This window comes from Garra rufa, unplaced genomic scaffold, assembly GCF_049309525.1.
Source record: "Garra rufa unplaced genomic scaffold, GarRuf1.0 hap1_unplaced_002, whole genome shotgun sequence".
Taxonomy (NCBI): domain Eukaryota; kingdom Metazoa; phylum Chordata; class Actinopteri; order Cypriniformes; family Cyprinidae; genus Garra; species Garra rufa.
In genome coordinates this window covers 12,550,344-12,568,391 of record NW_027394277.1, presented here as the reverse complement: position 1 = coordinate 12,568,391, position 18,048 = coordinate 12,550,344, and the positions used below count along the sequence as shown (strand labels likewise).

The following is an 18,048-nucleotide window of genomic DNA, read 5'->3' as shown; positions in this document are numbered from 1 at the left end:
CCCTCACTGTGACGGCCAGGCATCATATTGAATTTGATCCACAGAGCGACAGATGCCCTCACAGATTGAGAAGAGCTGCAGCCCCTGGGCTATTACTGTACACCACGTAATAGATACAATATGTAAATGAGAGGATTTTATGAGGCACTGGCGCCCTCCTATCAGATTATCAGTTATGTGATGTGGAGATACACTGTGGCTCCAGTGACACAAGGGAAAAAGATTCAGAGATGGAGAAGGAAAAAACAGGGCAACTATAAATAGCACCTCTGAGACAAAAAGAAAGGGCCAAACACGAGAGAGAGAGAGAGAGAGAGGCAGAGAAAACGCAACACAATCGATTCTTGCACAACCAGGTATTCCTCTTTAATTCAAATCACTGGATTCATACACAGCAAATCAATGCTTGGTCTCATTAAGAGGGCAAATCTCACAAAAACATCTGCGTCTGAGTCACAATTCACATCCGAAATCAAAGGAAAGAAAAATAAATGAACATCTCTTTCCACTGACTTGAGGTGAAATATGTTCCTGACAGGTTTTTGTGAGATTCACCACAGAATAAACCTCTAAAAGCACACAAACACAAAGGAGCTTGCGGCTTTCTTGAATAAAGCGACCGCATTTACAAACTTAGAGAAACCGTGTGCAGTAACTATATGTAATCTGATCTCAGTGGCCATGTTTATAACAATAAAGCATTTGCTTTATATCACAACTGGGTGAAAAAGCATATTGCTGGGCTAATTATAAACAGGAGCTAGGTTCACATCGACTGTACAGTGTTTGCACAACTTTAAAACACCAAAATAAAATGTATCGGACAAGCTTGTCTTATTAACAGACAGGATTTCTATTGAAACTATGCTCTCTTAGTTAGAAAATGAGGGTCATATTTTTTCAGCCTAGCCCATATAAACATGACCATGTGCAGTCACACCTCTAACAGGTAGAAACGATACATCGGAAGTCATTCAACACACAGTTCGGTGAAACACTTGCAATATGCTGCAAGTCATTTGTTCAAAAATAGATCAGAAAGATATTAGAAATAGAGAGCAGGAAAAGAACGATATGACGCACTTCAAATCACACGAGCAAAAGAAATACTTCAAATTGAGTGACATGGCAGAAGAGGACAGAAAGTAAGTGCTCAAAATGGATGCAAAAGATGATTTTCATTCATCTCTCACATTTGTTTATCAAAATTGGTGGTACTTCTTGTTTTTCACTAAAACAAACAAACAAAAAAAAGCACATTTTACTCTCGGCACAACTGTCAAGCCTGAAATGTAGAAATCCTAAAGCTTTATACATTAGCGGAAAGATCATCCACTGAATCAAATCAAAAAATGAGAATTCTGGCATTATTTTACTTTCATGTTGGTCAAAACCTTAATGACTTTTTCTTTTCTTTTTCTTTTTTATTAAAATTATTAATTAAAATAAAATAAAATAAAATCAGTCCACACAATTCAGTCATAGCATATGCTTCACACATTTAAAAAAAATAAATAATTCAAAATTAAAATAAAATTAAATTAAATTTGGGCATATCATATGCTTCACATGCTAAAATAAAATAAAATTAGTCGACACAATTCAGGCATATCACATGCTTCACACACTTAAACATTTAAAATGAAAATAATATAATATAAAATACTGAATAAAAAATAAAAAAGGTAATTGCGACTTTTTATCTTACGATTCTGAGCTTTTTTCTCGCAATTGCAAGATTACATCTCAAGATTACATCTTATAAACAAACAATTGTGAGTTATAAAGTCAATTGTGTTATAAAGTTATAAAGTCAGAATTGTGAGATACAAACTCACTATTGAGAGATATAAAGTCTAATTCTGTGGGGAAAAAAGACTGATATGTTCACAGAATGAGTTTAACAGAATTGCGAGTTTATATCACGCAATTGCGACTTTATAACTCACAACTGTGAGTTTATTTCTCACAATGTGAAAAAAAAAAGTCTCACGCAATTCTAAGAAAAAATGTCAGAATTGTGAGTCGCAATAAGCTTTTTTTTTAAATGTATTCAGTGGCAGAAATGGGCTTCCATACATATTATATGCTTCACATGCTAAAAATATAAAATAATAAAATCAAATAAAATTTGTCCACACCATTCGGTCATATCATATGCTTCAAATGCTAAAAAAAAGAAATAATAATAGAAAATAAAAGTAGTACACAGAATTCTGAGACTATATTCCAAATCTTGTGAAGCCACATAATCAATTTGACACCAATTTTTTAACGTTTTTTTTTTTTTTTTGGAATATTCAACATTTTGGTGGATTTCTCCTTTTACGCTCCATAAAAAAAAAGAAAGTCAGGTTTATGGACTGACATGAGGGTGAAAAAATGACAGACTTTTCAATTTTGGGTGAACCCTTGCTTGAAAAAAAAAAAGAGTTTGACAGATTATACAGTCAGTGGATGGCACAAATGGATGCATTTTTTAAAGCAATATAAGATTAATTCACATACTGAAGTCCTAAAATAAAAATCTAAAACATTGCAAACCCAACCATTGTGCTAAATGCGTTTACCTAACAAACTACAGCTAACCCACAGCAGCATGTGAGGAGTTTCAATGAGGTCAGAACTTGAAGCAAGTTACACTCTCATCTACAAAGAAGTGAGACAAACTAGCTACTTGCTTGCTGAGCAGAAAAGTGCATATTATCACATGCTTCATCAAAATATGCCAGCTGAGCAATCATCAATGATGACTGACTGTTATCTAGGAGAGATAACCAAATGTTTCAGCACAACAGTTAAACCCTATGGTTACATATTTCAATAAATATAGAATTATAATACACAATAATTTAGTTCAAACAATAAATAATACACTAGTTCACAACACACACATCTCATTTCGTCCGTCAATGAAGAGCCAATTTACAAAAGTCAGTAATGAAGCAGTCATTTCACCCTAGAACACATTCCCGATTCGATTCGAGACCGGTTTGCAACAAGACACTTGGGAGCACTTACTCTACGCAAGTACATGAACGCAAATGCTTTTTGCTATTTTCACATGTTCAATTCATAATGATACGAAAATACAAGGGCTGCTGTACATGAGCATAAACTGTCTTCTTCTCGGGTCAGTTTACTGTCATGGCAGGCTAACAGTTTGTTGAGAATCCTGCTGAGACTGTTCAAGTTGGTTAAATTGTCATGATTCTTATAGCCTGCTACCAAAATAAGGGGCCATTCACATAGAAGTTAAACATATGAGACGCTGGGCATTTTCAACTGCAAATGCACCACTAATAGTGCAAAAATTTAACATTTCTGGAATACAAATTAGGGCTTGGTATTGAAACAAATAGCACGATTTGATTCGCAAGCTTGCGATTCAATTCAATATCGATTATTTTGGATGTACATAAAGTACAGTTCGGTCAGTTACCCGGATGCATGGCCATATTGGCGATACTCAGATGTAAACATCAGCATGGGTTGCACGGTTAATTTACTACTGAATACGTTGTTCTGCTAATTTGCACTGTCTAAACCACAGAAAAAAACAAGTGGAAGCTATTAAATCATATCGAGAAGGACTTAGTAAGCAGGAAAGGGCCCAATATTTTGACAAACTAAAGTTAATAGGTGATAAACATATGTACAAGCAGTATTAATTAAGATATTAGCCTAATATTTAACCTACCGGAATGGAAATGATAAGAACAAACACGAATGTTGTCAAGATTCTTGGAAATCCTGGTTCAGTTTGGCCAAGCACAAACACCTTTGTCCCTCAGACAGTTTTTTCAACTCTTCTCCTTGATTTGTTATAACTTTTGGCAGTCTATAGTACCCCTCAAACGTTTTTCCTGGTCCAACTGATTAGTACAGGCCAAAACATGACAATAATGTCCATTTTCAGCAGCAATAATCAGCAAAATAAGCGGGTTTTGTTCGGTTCAGTGCCATTGCCATATTGCCATTTCGGTTGAAACACTGATTAAAAGATTACATGAGACAGAATATGGATTTCAGTAAGTTGCACTCTTTCTTTTTAACATACCTTTGGATGTTCATTCATGTTTATTTCATACTAAAACGGAATTAAAGCGGAGGAGACATTCAGTCGACGTGCGCTTTGTGCTGCCACTTCTCTTGAACTCTTCTCTTCTAGATGCTACAGTCCACATTAAACAGCACCAAAACAGCATTTATAGTTTGAATACTGTAATAAATGAACAGAATTTGAAATCTGACACTGTTTCATATCAAAAGTAACAAAGCACAAAGCATATTGCGATTAGATGGGAGATGCGCTAAAATATTCTGTTCATGAAATGAAACGGGCTACACTGATCGATTCTTGGGATTTAAGAATCAATATCGTTTGTAAAAATGAGAACTGATTAAAACTGAGAAATCAAATGAAACCTTTAAATGTTGACTGTGTCAGTGTCTATTTTGTGCACACGTTTGTCTGTATAAAAACTAGTGTAATGACGAAAACATACCTCTGGGAACTTTTTCACAAAACGCAAAATATGTACTAGCATGTGTATTTCGTGACATATTCAATGTGAAATGTCCACTCAGTGACGCTAAAAGAGTGTTTTTTCCCCAGAACAGATGAATGTACATATGGTACATTTTATGCGATGTTGGTTTTGTACGTGTCACTGCAGTTCCCTATCAGTCGGTTCCTTCGACGTCTCGTTGAGACCGACGAATTGGGATATCGCCTGGATAGACCAATCTACTTTGTGTGTATACAAACGAGCCAATGAATATTGGCATGCATGATTGCAGCCAGCTGCGGCTGATCACAGCGTGAGCGTATAACGCGCAGCAGGTGCATGCATCATCAAGGTTTCGCTGAGGAGCTGGGACAGGCCCGGCCGTACAGCGGTGGTACAGGAGCCGCGGCGACGGGACGAGACGTCTCCGTTCCCTCCTTCAGGGAACGAGGGTTACAATACGTAACCGAGACGTTCTCACTTGAAATGTCCATTAAGTGGTGCTATAACACTAAGGCTGTGTGTCTACCAAAGCGTTTTTTTTTTTTTGTTTTTTTTTGTCAGCTAAAAATGCCAAGCACTTTGCTGGAAATGCCCAGCTTTGAGCACTTTTTTGGCTGCGAATTGAAAATACGCCTAATTGAACTGCGTCAATTGTGCAAAAACAAACAGCAATGGAAACAGGTTTTTCACATTTACAGGTCACATTCGATTAAATATAGCCAAAATCCCACAAAAATCTGTTGCCATGACTTATCGCGAGAGGAAAAAAGTACGGTTTAGTCGCATAACGACGGTTAATGGAAATGCCGTCATTTCGCAACTTTTTAATCGACATTTATAAAATACCGCCAAAGTTTTGTGCAAATCTGTAAAGGAAATGCGCCTAGTGATGAGCGCAGCATTTTACTTAAATTTAAACTTTCTTCGATGAGAAAAAAAAAACACGCCCGAACACTCGGCGCGAAAAAGCGTTTAAAAACATGAGGCGCTGAAAAAATATGGCAGGCTTGAAAAAACAGAAACACTTTGGTGGACATGCAGCCTAATGCTCTGTGACGCTTTAAAATGACGTAACAACTGCAGTACACCTAAACATACTCGATAGTACGAACAAAAGCAAATGTGACGTAAAAATGTAATCGCAAGCATGCTGTTTCAGATTCTGCATTCTAAGTCCAATTTCATGCCGGCTGAGCTACCGAGCAAGCTTGTTACGTCTGGAAAGTGCTGCAATCATAACTGTGTATGAAACGATTACAAGTGCTCACTATTTTACTGCTTCTAGTATTCATTTCTGTAGGAATCTGCAGTGATATGTAGTTATTGGTACATATTTCGCGTCTTGCAAAAAACGTTCCTAGAGGGTAGGTCGTATAAGGCCTTGTTCACACTTGGCGTCTTTTTTAGTTGCAAAAAAATCTGGACGCCTTGCAGCAGAGGGCGTCTTTTTGTTGCTATAACAACGGCTGCAACAGTAGCCTATGTGTGGAGCAGAAATGTCGATAAAAGAGAAAGCTGGCTCTTTTCTTTTTTTGACATTTTTGCCGTTTATTTGATAGGACATTATTTAGACAGGAAGTGAAGTGGGAGAGAGAGAGGGGGGGGGGGGGCGCGATCGGGAAAGGTCTGCGATTCCGGACTCGAAAAAGGGACGCCCAAAGCGCAACGGCGCAACTGTTCATGACGATGTGCGGCTCAAGAAGCTAGCAACGCTGCACGTCGGGTTTTGAAGGTAACGGGGAGGCGAATCCGGTTCACAACAATAAAATACAAGTCTATATAACGGCACCTTTTCCATTTTTTCTTGTTGTTATGGAAACAACAGGTGTAGCTGTATTGGTCAGCTGTCAAAAAAGCGCTTGATGTAGGGTGTTTTCTTCAGAAAAGTTCAACTTTTTTCAATTTGAAAAGACACTCTGAGCTGCAGAAAAAGACACCGGCGGTGGGGTTTAAAAAAGCGCTCCAGACTTTTTTGAAAATACGGTTTACTCCATAGGGTTATAATGTAAAACAGACGCTGGCGGTTTGAAAAAAGACGCCAAGTGTGAACGCCCTAAGATACAACAAACAGGTAAACCAAAAGTCATACACAAGCATAATGTAATGTATGTAAAATCTGTTTAGCTAAAATATGGAGAGAAGGCTTGTTTCTGAAGACCTTTATTATGACTGGTTTATCTTCTACTGTTTGAATAACTTTTATCCAAATTGAATTACCCAGACTTTTAGTTTTCAGCTAAATGAAAACTTAAATTTGCCTATTGGAGCATTACTAACTTTAAATATGTACAGCAGAACTGCATGTTGACCAAGCATTTGCATCTGTGTTTATGTACTGCGTAGAGTAGATTTCTGGCCTTGGGTTTCAACAAAGAAACCACTGAGTAATCAATACTGGTTTACACTCTTCTGAACAACACAACTGAAATTCCTTTGGGCAAATGAAATGTGAAATTCCAGTTCTACTATATTGGAACTCATTCCAATCTTTCGGCTTATTCAATACATTATTGTACACTTTTCAATACTTATATTGAAAACACAATTGTTCCACACTTTCAGTAACTAAGTTTGTCAACTTACCCTGCAAAGAAATATATTGTCTTTCTAAACAGATAAATGGCACAAATAATAGACGGAATGTTTTGAACATCAAAAGACATAAGTATACCAAAATGATGTTCCTGTAATACTTGTGTGTTTCTTTTAAAAAGTAACATTTTTGGCAGATTTCAAGAGCAAATGATAGCACACCTGACCTGACTCTTTAGTACGCTATATTTCTAACTATTGATCTAACACAGGCTTTTGTTTAGGAGAAACAGGAAGAGTTAAGGTAGGTTAATGTGAGTTCCCCACACTCTGATGTACCGTACCGTCAATCTATCTTGTAACTAATACATGGGCAAATGGCTGCAAAAGCGTATTTTCAGCTGCAGATTAGGATGTGGTGTCTTGAGCCGTCAGAACTGTGCCGTGTGACAGAAAAAGCAGAATACCGACTGAAATGATGGCCTGGGGTCAGGATGGGGAGGTGCGTCCCGCGCTGGGCTCTCTAGGGCTCCCAGTCGTCATCGTGGTGCTGAGAGGCGATGATGACCACGACGGTGAGTATGGTGCAGAGCACGATGGAGGCGATTCCCACCGCCAGACTGATGAAGGAGAAGTTACGTGCCTCGCGCGAGGCGATCTCTGCTGTAACCATGTCACCTCGAGCCACAGCAGTACGCACCTGAACAGACAGATTTCTAATTAGTAGATATCTAGGAAAAAATTTCAGAACAAATCTGAAATTTACATTAAATTGCACTGTTTGATGCTAAGCAAAACCCTAATTGAACAGAATTATGTGTAATCATTGTAAACTTTGATAATACAATGTCAGACTGAAATGCAGCCACTAAACAAATAGAACAAAAATATCCTATTTACTAGATATCCAGATATTCCTAACTGAACGAAATTTTGTCACCTTGAATTGGAACCACTAAAGAAATCCTATTTATTTATTTATTTAGTAGATATGTAGAAAAAAGTGTGAAGTGTGAAATTAAATTAGTACACTAAATTAAGTTTAATGTCAAAACTTAAGCCAAGATGAATTACATTCTTGAGTCTTTTGAGGCTGAAAGAATTTGTGTAAATCGTCTATCACCTTGAATTGTCACCACTAAAGACATATCACAAAAAAAAAACTATTTAGTAGATATCTACAAAAAAAATGTATAAAATTTCTGTTAAAAGTAAGTGTGAAATGAAATTAGTTCACTAATGTTTTTGATGTCAAACAATCAAATTGAATGAAAATCTGTGTAATCAACTACTAAACAAATATGACTAAAAAAACTAAAATCCTATTTTGGTAAAAATCCAGAAAATGTAGAAATAAAATACTTGTTCACACCATGTCTGAAAAATTACATTAAATTAAATTAAAAATGTTATTGTTTGATGCAAATAAAAAATAAATAAATATAAACTAAATAGTTTGATGCTAAAAAATGAAATAAATTAATATTAGTGTAAACCGTTTGTCACCTTGAATTGGAACCACTAAAGACATATCGCAAAAAAAAAAAAAAAAAAAAAAAATACTATTTAACAGATATCTAGAAAATTGATAAAATGCCAGCAAAAAGCAAGTGTGAAATTAAATTAATACACTAAATTAAGTTGTTTGATGTCGAAACAACCAAACTGAATGAAATTCTGGGTAAATTATTTGTAATCAACCACTAAACAAATATGACAAAAAAATCATATTTTGGTAAATATCAAGAAAAAGTAGAATAAAATTCTTGTTCATACCAAGTTTGAAATTTAAAAGGAATTAAATGAAATTATAAAATTTTTTGAGGCAAAAAAAAATAACTAATTTTTTGATTTTTTGTAAATCATCAGTCACCTTGAATTGTACAGTACACTAAAGTTTCTGATGTCAAAACAATCAAATAAATTAAATTCTGAATGAAAATCAACTAATAAACAAATATGACCAAAAAAAAATCCTACATTGGTAAAAAAAAAAAATGTAGAATAAAATACTTCTTCACACCAAGTCTGAAAATTAAATTAAATTAAAAATGTAATTGTTTGATACAAAAAAAAGACTGATCAAAATGATGTAAATCGTTTGTCACCTTGAATTGCAGCCACTAAAGACATATGACAAAAAAATCCTATTTCGCAAATCTAAAAAAATGACAAAATGCCTGTTAAAAGCAAATGTTCTGTGTAAACAAATACAACCAAAAAATTTTTTTGTAAAAACCCAGAAAAAGGTAGAATAAAATACTTGTTCACAGCAAATTTAAATGTATCTTAAACTTAACAACTCACCTTAAATGAAATTGTTTAATGTAAAAAGTCCAATTGTGTTTAAATCGTTTATAAACATAGATAATGCCATCCAAAGTTGTGAATTAAAATATCTAAGATTTGCGAATAAGCATCATTTCCATCCAACAAATCAAAGAGAACAAAATCATCACTTCCCGCTAAACTATATCACTAAGAAAAGTAGGAGAAGCCACTGAATATAATCATTTTCATATATAACAGTTACTTGCGCCTCAAACTAAATAACTGCGGTCTTTGCTTTTGGAGGCGGATACCTGCTGTTTAGGAACTCAGTCATGTAAGACATTTCTGGGAGGCAATACAATTATACAGAATGACCATAACAACATTCTGCTGTGGAACAAGATCAGTCTGCTGGTTAGTCAGCTTGCCGTCTCATAGTGCAAAGTCGCATGATTTTTTGATGCGCATGGAGGAATTTATTCAGCAAATGCGTTTCCATCTCCCATTATTTGCATTAACCCTTTTTTACACAAGTCAAAAACCACCTCGAGCTAGCATACTTTTTATTTGGTATGAATTAAGGGATTTTTATCTTAAATTCAACATTTCCATCACTCGTTTCTGATGCAATGCTTCAAAATGCGCATAAAAACAGGGTGATGGAAACAGCTATTGAAATGCAACCATTTACCTAATGGTTTTATGAACATGTGTTTAGTTCTTAGTAGTTCACTTGAGGGAACAGCATGCATGAAACACAAATGATATCCGTGAGCTGATTTATATCCCAGCCCTGCTGGCATCAGAGCATCAGAGCTCTGTCTAGACTCAATTACCTGCACAGCTTTGATGATGGCGATTATTCCTGTGGGCCAGAAGCAGCAGACAGTGGTGAGGACGGCGATGGGCAGGTAGTCGTGAGGAGGACGGCGAGACTCCATCAGAGCAATGCCGTTTGGCATATGCATGGCCATCTGGCCGGGGGCAACACCTGGATGAGGTGCACCATTGGGCATGTAAGGCTGCGCCTGAGGAAAACAAACAGACAGGAAAGGCCATTTTTTAGCTTAACTGGTGCACAATTCAGGTGCATAATTCCTATATTTTTACTGGACATGACATTATTGTACTAGACAGGCATTATTTCACTGAAAAAATGGAAAAGTCAGAATTGCGAGTTTTTATCTCACAATACTGACTTTATATCTCACAATTCTGACTTTATGATTCGCAATTATGAGTTACGAGATATAAACTTGCAATTGCAAGAAAAAAGTCAGAATTGTAAGTTTTTATCTCACAATTCTGACTTCTCACAATTGTGAGTTTATATATTATGCAATTCTGAGGAAAAAAAGTCCCAATTGTGACTTTATATCTTACTATTCTGACTTTATGACTCGTAATTATGAGTTTATATTTTTAAAAAGTCAGAATTGCGAGATATAAACTTGCAATTGCAAGAAAAAAGTCCTGATTGTAACTTTATATCTCACAATTCTAACTTTATGACTTGCACTAGTAAGTTTATATCTAAAAAAGTTAGAATTGCGAGATATAAACTTGCAGTTGAGAGAAAAAGTCAGAAATGCTCATTTTTATCTCATAATTTTGACTTTATTTCTCGCAATTATGATTTATATCACACAATTTTGAGAAAAGCAGTCAGAATTGTACCTGTATATCTTGCAATTCTGACTTCATGACTCACAATTGCGAGTTTATATCTCACAATTCTCGCAAAACTTTACTTTTTATACCAAAAGACGAATTTCAAAATTACAAAAGTCAAAATTGTGAGCAAAAAGTCAGAATTGCAAGTTTTTATCTCACAATTCTGACTTCATTTCTCGCAATTGTGAGTTTATATCACGCAATTTTGAGAAAAGCAGTCAGAATTGTGACTTTATATATTGCAATTCTGACTTCATGACTCACAATTGCGAATTTATATCTAAAAAAGTCAGAATTGTGAGAAAAGAGTCAGAATTGCAGGTTTTTATCTCAATTCTGACTTTGTTTCTCGCAATTGTGAGTTTATATCATGCAATTTTGAGAAAAGCAGTCAGAATTGTGACTTTATATATTGCAATTCTGACTTTATGACTCACAATTGTGAGTTTATCTCTAAAAAAGTCCGAATTGTGAGAAAAAAGTCAGAATTGCAAGTTTTTATCTCACAATTCTGACTTTACTTCTCGCAAATGTGAGATTATAATACTCAATTTTGAGAAAAGCAGTCAGAATTGTAACTTTATATCTTACAATTTTAAATACTTAAATGCTTTTTAAATGTGTTTTTTGATTGTGGGACAGCATTTTGGACCAATTCAGATTAATGGCCCATATTCATCTGGATTATTCTGTGCAGTTTAAATTATTGTCCACTCACCCCTGTGCCAATGGGATAGACGGGCACGTAGGCCGTGCAGGGCTGCAGCTGGAGGGGGTATCCTGGATGAATGTAGCCCACTGGGGGATGAGGGACGGTGCCTACTGGTCCGTGCGTCTGCACCGGGTATCCGTTTGGCGCTCCCTGGGGCCCGAGGGTGCCGCAGTGGAACTGGGTTTCCTGCAGGTACCCCTCTGATCCGGGTGGAGGAGGCGGAGGGGGGTAATTGGGCTGTGGGGTGCAGCCAGGTGGAGGAGGATGTGGGGGCATATTGGGGTCCTGGGTGGGGAGATAGGGTGGCGGAGCCATCTGCATCATCGGCTGAGACATGGACTGCCTCCCAGCTGCCTCCTCCAATCCTGAGCCGTGACACAAACATAGTCATACACCACAAATACAGACTGCCAGACAACTATTTATAAGAGTAAATGTTTGTTCACACTAAGGACAGTAACTATAACCATAAAGATAAAGTTCTAATACTATGAAAATAGGGAAGTTCACATGACAGTAGGGCTGGGCAATTAAATTTGCTTTGCAAAGTGCGGTAGGAAATGAACTTTGTACTTTGACGTGCACACGCACGCTGCACGCTGCACGCTGATTGGCTGTTGTCGCATATTTCTGCGGTGTGATTGGCTCTTAGATTAATCCATATCGAGCAAAAAATGTCTAGAGCTTATCATCGTTATTAACATAAATTTTATCGCGATTCGATATGATATCGTTTATCGGCCTAGCCCTACATGACAGCTATAAAGATAACAAGACAGAAGAATGATTTAATTGGAATCACTATGAGGAAGTTTTTTCAAGCTGATGAACAATCAGTAACCACCCAACTATTACAATGTCAAGCATATAAAGCATCAGGTAACAAAGCTGCAGCTTCTGCTTATAATAAATTATATCCGGTGGTGTGAATGCTGATGTATTCATAGTTATATCTTTAGTTCTTGGTCTTGGTCTAGTCTTAAAGGAGTAGTCCACTTTCAGAACAACAATTGATCATTTACTCACCCCCCGTCATCCAAGATATTTATGTCTTTTTTTCTTCAGTCGTCAAGAAATTATGTTTTTTGAGATAAACATTTCTGGAAATTTCTCCATATAATGGACTTAAATGGTGCCCCGATTTTTGAATCTTCAAAATGCCGTTTAAATGCAGTTTAAATGCAGCTTCAAATGGCTGTAAACATTCCCAGCTGACGAAGAAGGGTCTTGTCTACCGAAACGTTCGGTCATTTTCTTAGAAAAATATATTTTTACATACCTTTTAAGCACTGAAACTTGTCCAGCACTAGGGCTTGTAGTGAGCGTTCCCGACTTTACGTACTGCGTCCACCGTGCTCTGCAACGCAGCGAATGCTTGAAGCAGTCCCATCACCTTACTCGCCGATTGTTTGTAACAGTGGAACAGATGTGGTCCAGTCGTGACAGCACTGAGATTCCTGCTCCGCTGGAAATGGCTGGCATTTTCCACACTTGCACCACCATCTCGTCTCGTTTGAACGCGGTCTGCCCGAGGCTTGTGTCGCCGCCGCGGCTGTCGCAGTTTTCTCTCTCTGACAGAGTTCATCATCTGTGTATTCCGGCTCAAAAAGGTAGGAAACGGTGAAAACTCCATCTCATGTGCTCCTCCAGCTTCAAAGTCGTCCGACATCATTGTACTTTATGTTGTACCTTGTTGCTAAAGAGTATTTGATTGCGTTGCACTTCTCTCTTCTCAAGTTCGCTTTGTAAACACTGGGTCTGTAGTTTCGCATACGTCACGCGTGACCTTTCGACGTGAGTACGTAAAGTCGGGAACGCGCACTACAAGCCCTAGTGCTGGACGAGTTTCAGTGCTTAAAAGGTATATAAAAATATATTTTTCTAAGAAAATGACTGAACGTTTCGGTAGACAAGACCCTTCTTCGTCAGCTGGGATCGTTTACAGCCATTTGAAGCTGCATTTAAACTGCATTTAAACGGCATTTTGAAGATTCAAAAATTGGGGCACCATTTAAGTCCTTCATATGGAGAAATTTCCAGAAATGTTTATCTCAAAAAACATAATTTCTTGACGACTGAAGAAAAAAAGACATGAACATCTTGGATGACAAGGGGGTGAGTAAATTATCTGTAAATTGTTGTTCTGAAAGTGAACTACTCCTTTAAGTTCTTAGTGTGAATACTATGGAAGCCGGTTTCCACTACTGAATAAAAAAGGTAATTGTGAGTTTTTATCTCACAATTCTGTGAGAAATAAACTCACAATTGCGAGTTAAGTCAGAATTGCCAGATATAAACTTGCGATTCTGACTTTATTTCTCGCATTTGTCACTTTATATTATGCAATTTTGAGAAAAAATTTCCAATTGTGACTTTATATCTCTACTATATCTCACTCTTGTGACTATAACTCACAATAGTGAGTTTATATCTAAAAAAGTTAGAATTGCGAGATAAACACTTGCAATTGTGAGAAAAAAAGTCAGAAATGCACGTTTTTATCTCACAATTCTGACTTTATTTCTCACATTTGTGACTTCATCATGCAATTTTGAGATAAAAAGTCAGAATTGTGACTTTATATCTCGCAATTCTTACTTTATAATGCACAATTGCGAGTTTATATCTAAAAAAAGTTAGAATTGCGACATAAAACCTTGCAATTGTGAGAAAATTGTGCATTTTTATCTTATAATTCTGTTTTTATTTCTCACAATTCACAAAAAAATTGAAGATTCTGTCATCATCAACGGGATTTAAAAAAAAGTCTTTAAATTATAAGCCATGAACCAAACCAACCAGCTACGAGGTGAATCACAATATTACAATATTTGATTTGAAGCAAAAGGTTTTTGAAACAAGAACAAAAAAAGACAAAGGAAAGGCGACTGTGTACTTAACGGCTTTAATGGGGGAAAGAACAATGCCATGAAGCACTGCAAAAGACATCATCTAAATAAAAATTATGGCTCTATATAAAACTATTGATTTAAATTGTTTAACTGCATAATGCTGTATATATATTTAAGTATTTGAGAGTGTTCCCTGCAGAGATATTTTGGCCTGATTTGCTTGCTGCGATTCTCTGATTTGCAGTTTTTTTTGCAGGATCATAGGAAAAGTCGCTTTTTTTGCCAGGACCTCCACTGTAAAACTATTCATTAAAAAATGAGTTAAAATAACAGCTGATGGTCTCAACAAAAGCATATACCATCAGGTAACAATCACTGAATGAAAACAAAATTCAAATAAACTATTGCTAAACTTGTATTCCACCTGGAATATCCCTTCACAATAAAGAATTAATGAGATTTATACCAGCTATGTCACTCAAGAGAGTTTAGTTGAGTTCAGCGTGTGTTTTGTGTGAGCGACTAGATCATTATGTAATCCTTCAGAATGCCAGCATCATATAGAGTTCAGGATACTATAGGAGGACTTCAGGCACTGCAATTCATATTTAATAAGTATGAAGGGGGGAAAAGTGAAATGCATAATTTTCTGTACTGTGCATATTTAAATAACCTTGCCTTAAATAATCCTGTTTGCATTCTCTTTACTTTCTAACATCCTGCAGATTAGGTATATTGAACACTGAGTATGACTCATAAATATACTTTTATTCTTTGTCTAAATGGCTGACAAAGACATGAAGGATGTACTGCTTACAAGATTGCAAGACATTGACTCATTACACTGAAAAAATATTTTTTCACTCTTAAAAAAGATTACTGCTAATCTAATCCAAAAGGTTCATATTTAAACCATATCTGCGTTAAAATGCAAGTGATTTAGGGCCCTCCATCGCACAGCACGGTGAATCACGGACCCAAGGGACCTGATGCCTGAAATAGGGCCTCATACAACACCCTTTAAACCACACATATAGCTATGTGCCTCTTCTCTCATTTGATGAAACTCCACACAGCCGTTTATAATGTATAATGTAATGTTCAACACGACCGCTATACCCTAAAGAATTATGGACAGAGCGGTTGTGTCCCAAATACAGTGAGCTGCCTACACAGACAGCGTTTGTAAAGATCATCTGGTAGTTTTAATTCTTCGAAAGGCGCATATGATGCCCAAAATGCGTAGCATATGACTGTAACAGGCAAATCTGCCGCACGCTACTATATTACGCGCTTTTGACGCCTACCTAGGGAGCTCACTAGGATTTGACACACAGTCTGAATATACGACACTATATATAGATGAAATAAGGATGAACAATGAAAAAAAATCATGAATGGGCGTATAATAGCGCTTTAATATGATAGTCTCTCATTCACTTTAAAACAAACGTATTTGATTTCAATGAGTCGTCCAGCTGCATGAACTGATTTAATTCGCTGTGCTGTATAAGCAAATACTAAAATAGACATTTTTTTTTACCGTGTTTTTCCGACGACATCGTGTTTATTTATCCGTTTCGAAGATGTTCAGTTTGTCCCTCCAGTAATAAAAACCCAAATCCAATCAGGACGTCTGTCTTTGTGTCAGATCACAACAGACGATGCTGATGATTTCTCCAGGCTAATTATAACGCATCTTCAGATGGTAATCCTGATGTATGCCGTGTAAAGCCCCGGTTCTCTGGGAATGGAAACGCGACGGGATGTCTGTTGCTGCTTTTTTTCCACGGTCACACTGCAACATCCACAGCATCAGCAGCAGCGGCAGAAAAACAGGTTTCAACTAACGCATCTAGTTACACTGAATTAACCAGAGCGTCTTAAAGAGACAGCAGAACCACACTACAGCATCACGTTAATATAATTAATTTCAAAAACACGAAAACTAATAAAGAGTATTAACTAAGAAATGAAGAGACAGAAATGAAGAAACCAAAAAATAAATTAAAACCGCCCAATAATATGGTTACCAAGGTAACTAGTTTCAGATAAACTCTAGTACCATCGTTATTAAAGGAGTAGTTCACTTTCAGAACAAGAATTTACAGATAATGTACTCACCCTAATGTCATCCAAGACGTTCATGTCTTTCTTTAGTCGTAAAGAAATGGTGCTTTTTGAGGAAAACATGTCAGGATTTCTCTCCATTTAATGGACTTCTATGGTGCCCCCGAGTTTGAACTTCCAAAATGCAGTTTAAATGCAGGTTTAAAGGGCTCTAAATGATCCCAGCCGAAAAAGAAGGGTCTTACCTAGCGAAACGATGGGTTATTTTCTAAAAACATTTACAACTTTACACTTTTTAATCTCAAACGCTTGTCTTGCCAAGCTAGACAAGAAGAACATTTGAGGTTAAAAAGTTTATAAATTGTATTTTTTTTTTTTTTTTAGAAAACAACCATTTTGCTAGATAAGACCCCTCTTTTCTTGACTGTGATCGTTTAGAGCCCTTTGAAGCAGCGTTTTAGAAGTTCAAATTTGGGGGCACCATAGAAGTCCATTATATGGAGAGAAACCTTGAAATGTTTTACTCAAAATACATAATTGAGCATCTTGGATGACAAGGGGGTGAGTACATTATCTGTAAATTTTTGTTCTGAAAGTGAACTACTTCTATAATTGTTACAATTAAACTGAGGTAGCTTGGCATTAGCTAACGTTACTATTGACATAATATTACAATCACACATTGTTTACAGCACTTTGGGTTGTATGCAGTTTTACATCTTTTTAACAAATCTAAAAACTGCTTTATTAATATGAAAAGGTGGCCTGTATTGACTGTTACAGTCACAATGGCGATGTATTTGTGAGATAATATATTATCCACCTTATTTTTCCCGTAAAAACGTACATTTTTTGGGTCTGGCTTCCGGTCTCCATCTGCGTCCAGTTGTTTTTAGTTGTACAAAACAGTTTTTTCCTGCTTGATATTGCAAATTGATGAATTGCCATTTTATTTGAATGTATTATCTTAATTATGAACACATTGGTTTGTAGTGAAAACATTTTTACCGTTCACTGCACATTTGTTATTCGGTTATTCTTCTCGTTATTTTCCTACAGCGGCTAAGTCTCGCTCATAGGCTTACTTATGTGTTGAAGAATAAGGTGGATAAACATATTTATTAAAAGCAGAATAAAACAGAAGTTGATTTAAAATTCTAGAGATATTGTGAAATGGCAAAAGAAAGAAGAAAAAAATCTAAATTAAATTCAGGACTCGGAGGACCAACACATTGAAAAACATATGACCATTCCCTTCTCTGAAAATTGGGGAATGTTTCATCCTGAACAATGTGGTTACAGTCCTGATGAATCTGATTTATGATTTTTAACAATATTTAACGATAAAAACGTTTGTTCAAAGGGTTAAGAATCAAAAATGTAGTGCAACCAAAATAAAGTTGAAGTCAAAAGTTTACATACA

General features: G+C 36.3%; 1 protein-coding gene across 1 annotated transcript; it reads right to left on the bottom strand.

Annotated features, from left to right (window-relative positions):
- Positions 1 to 341: 341 nt before the first annotated feature.
- On the bottom strand, positions 342 to 16,336 carry LOC141305426 (proline-rich transmembrane protein 1-like). Its single transcript, XM_073832527.1, has 4 exons — positions 16,099 to 16,336; positions 11,710 to 12,068; positions 10,154 to 10,345; positions 342 to 7,746 (listed from the first exon to the last, which is right to left on the bottom strand). The coding sequence occupies exons 1-4, from the start codon at positions 16,115 to 16,117 to the stop codon at positions 7,570 to 7,572; spliced, it is 747 nt and encodes a 248-aa protein (XP_073688628.1). The 5' UTR covers positions 16,118 to 16,336; the 3' UTR covers positions 342 to 7,569.
- Positions 16,337 to 18,048: the final 1,712 nt, after the last annotated feature.

Excerpts from the sequence above, each read along its gene's own strand:
- LOC141305426 (XM_073832527.1), bottom strand. Across the intron at positions 10,346-11,709 it reads TCTATCCCATTGGCACAGGG|GCGCAGCCTTACATGCCCAA; the intron begins GTGAGTGGACAA and ends TGTTTTCCTCAG. Across the intron at positions 7,747-10,153 it reads CCATCATCAAAGCTGTGCAG|GTGCGTACTGCTGTGGCTCG; the intron begins GTAATTGAGTCT and ends CTGTCTGTTCAG.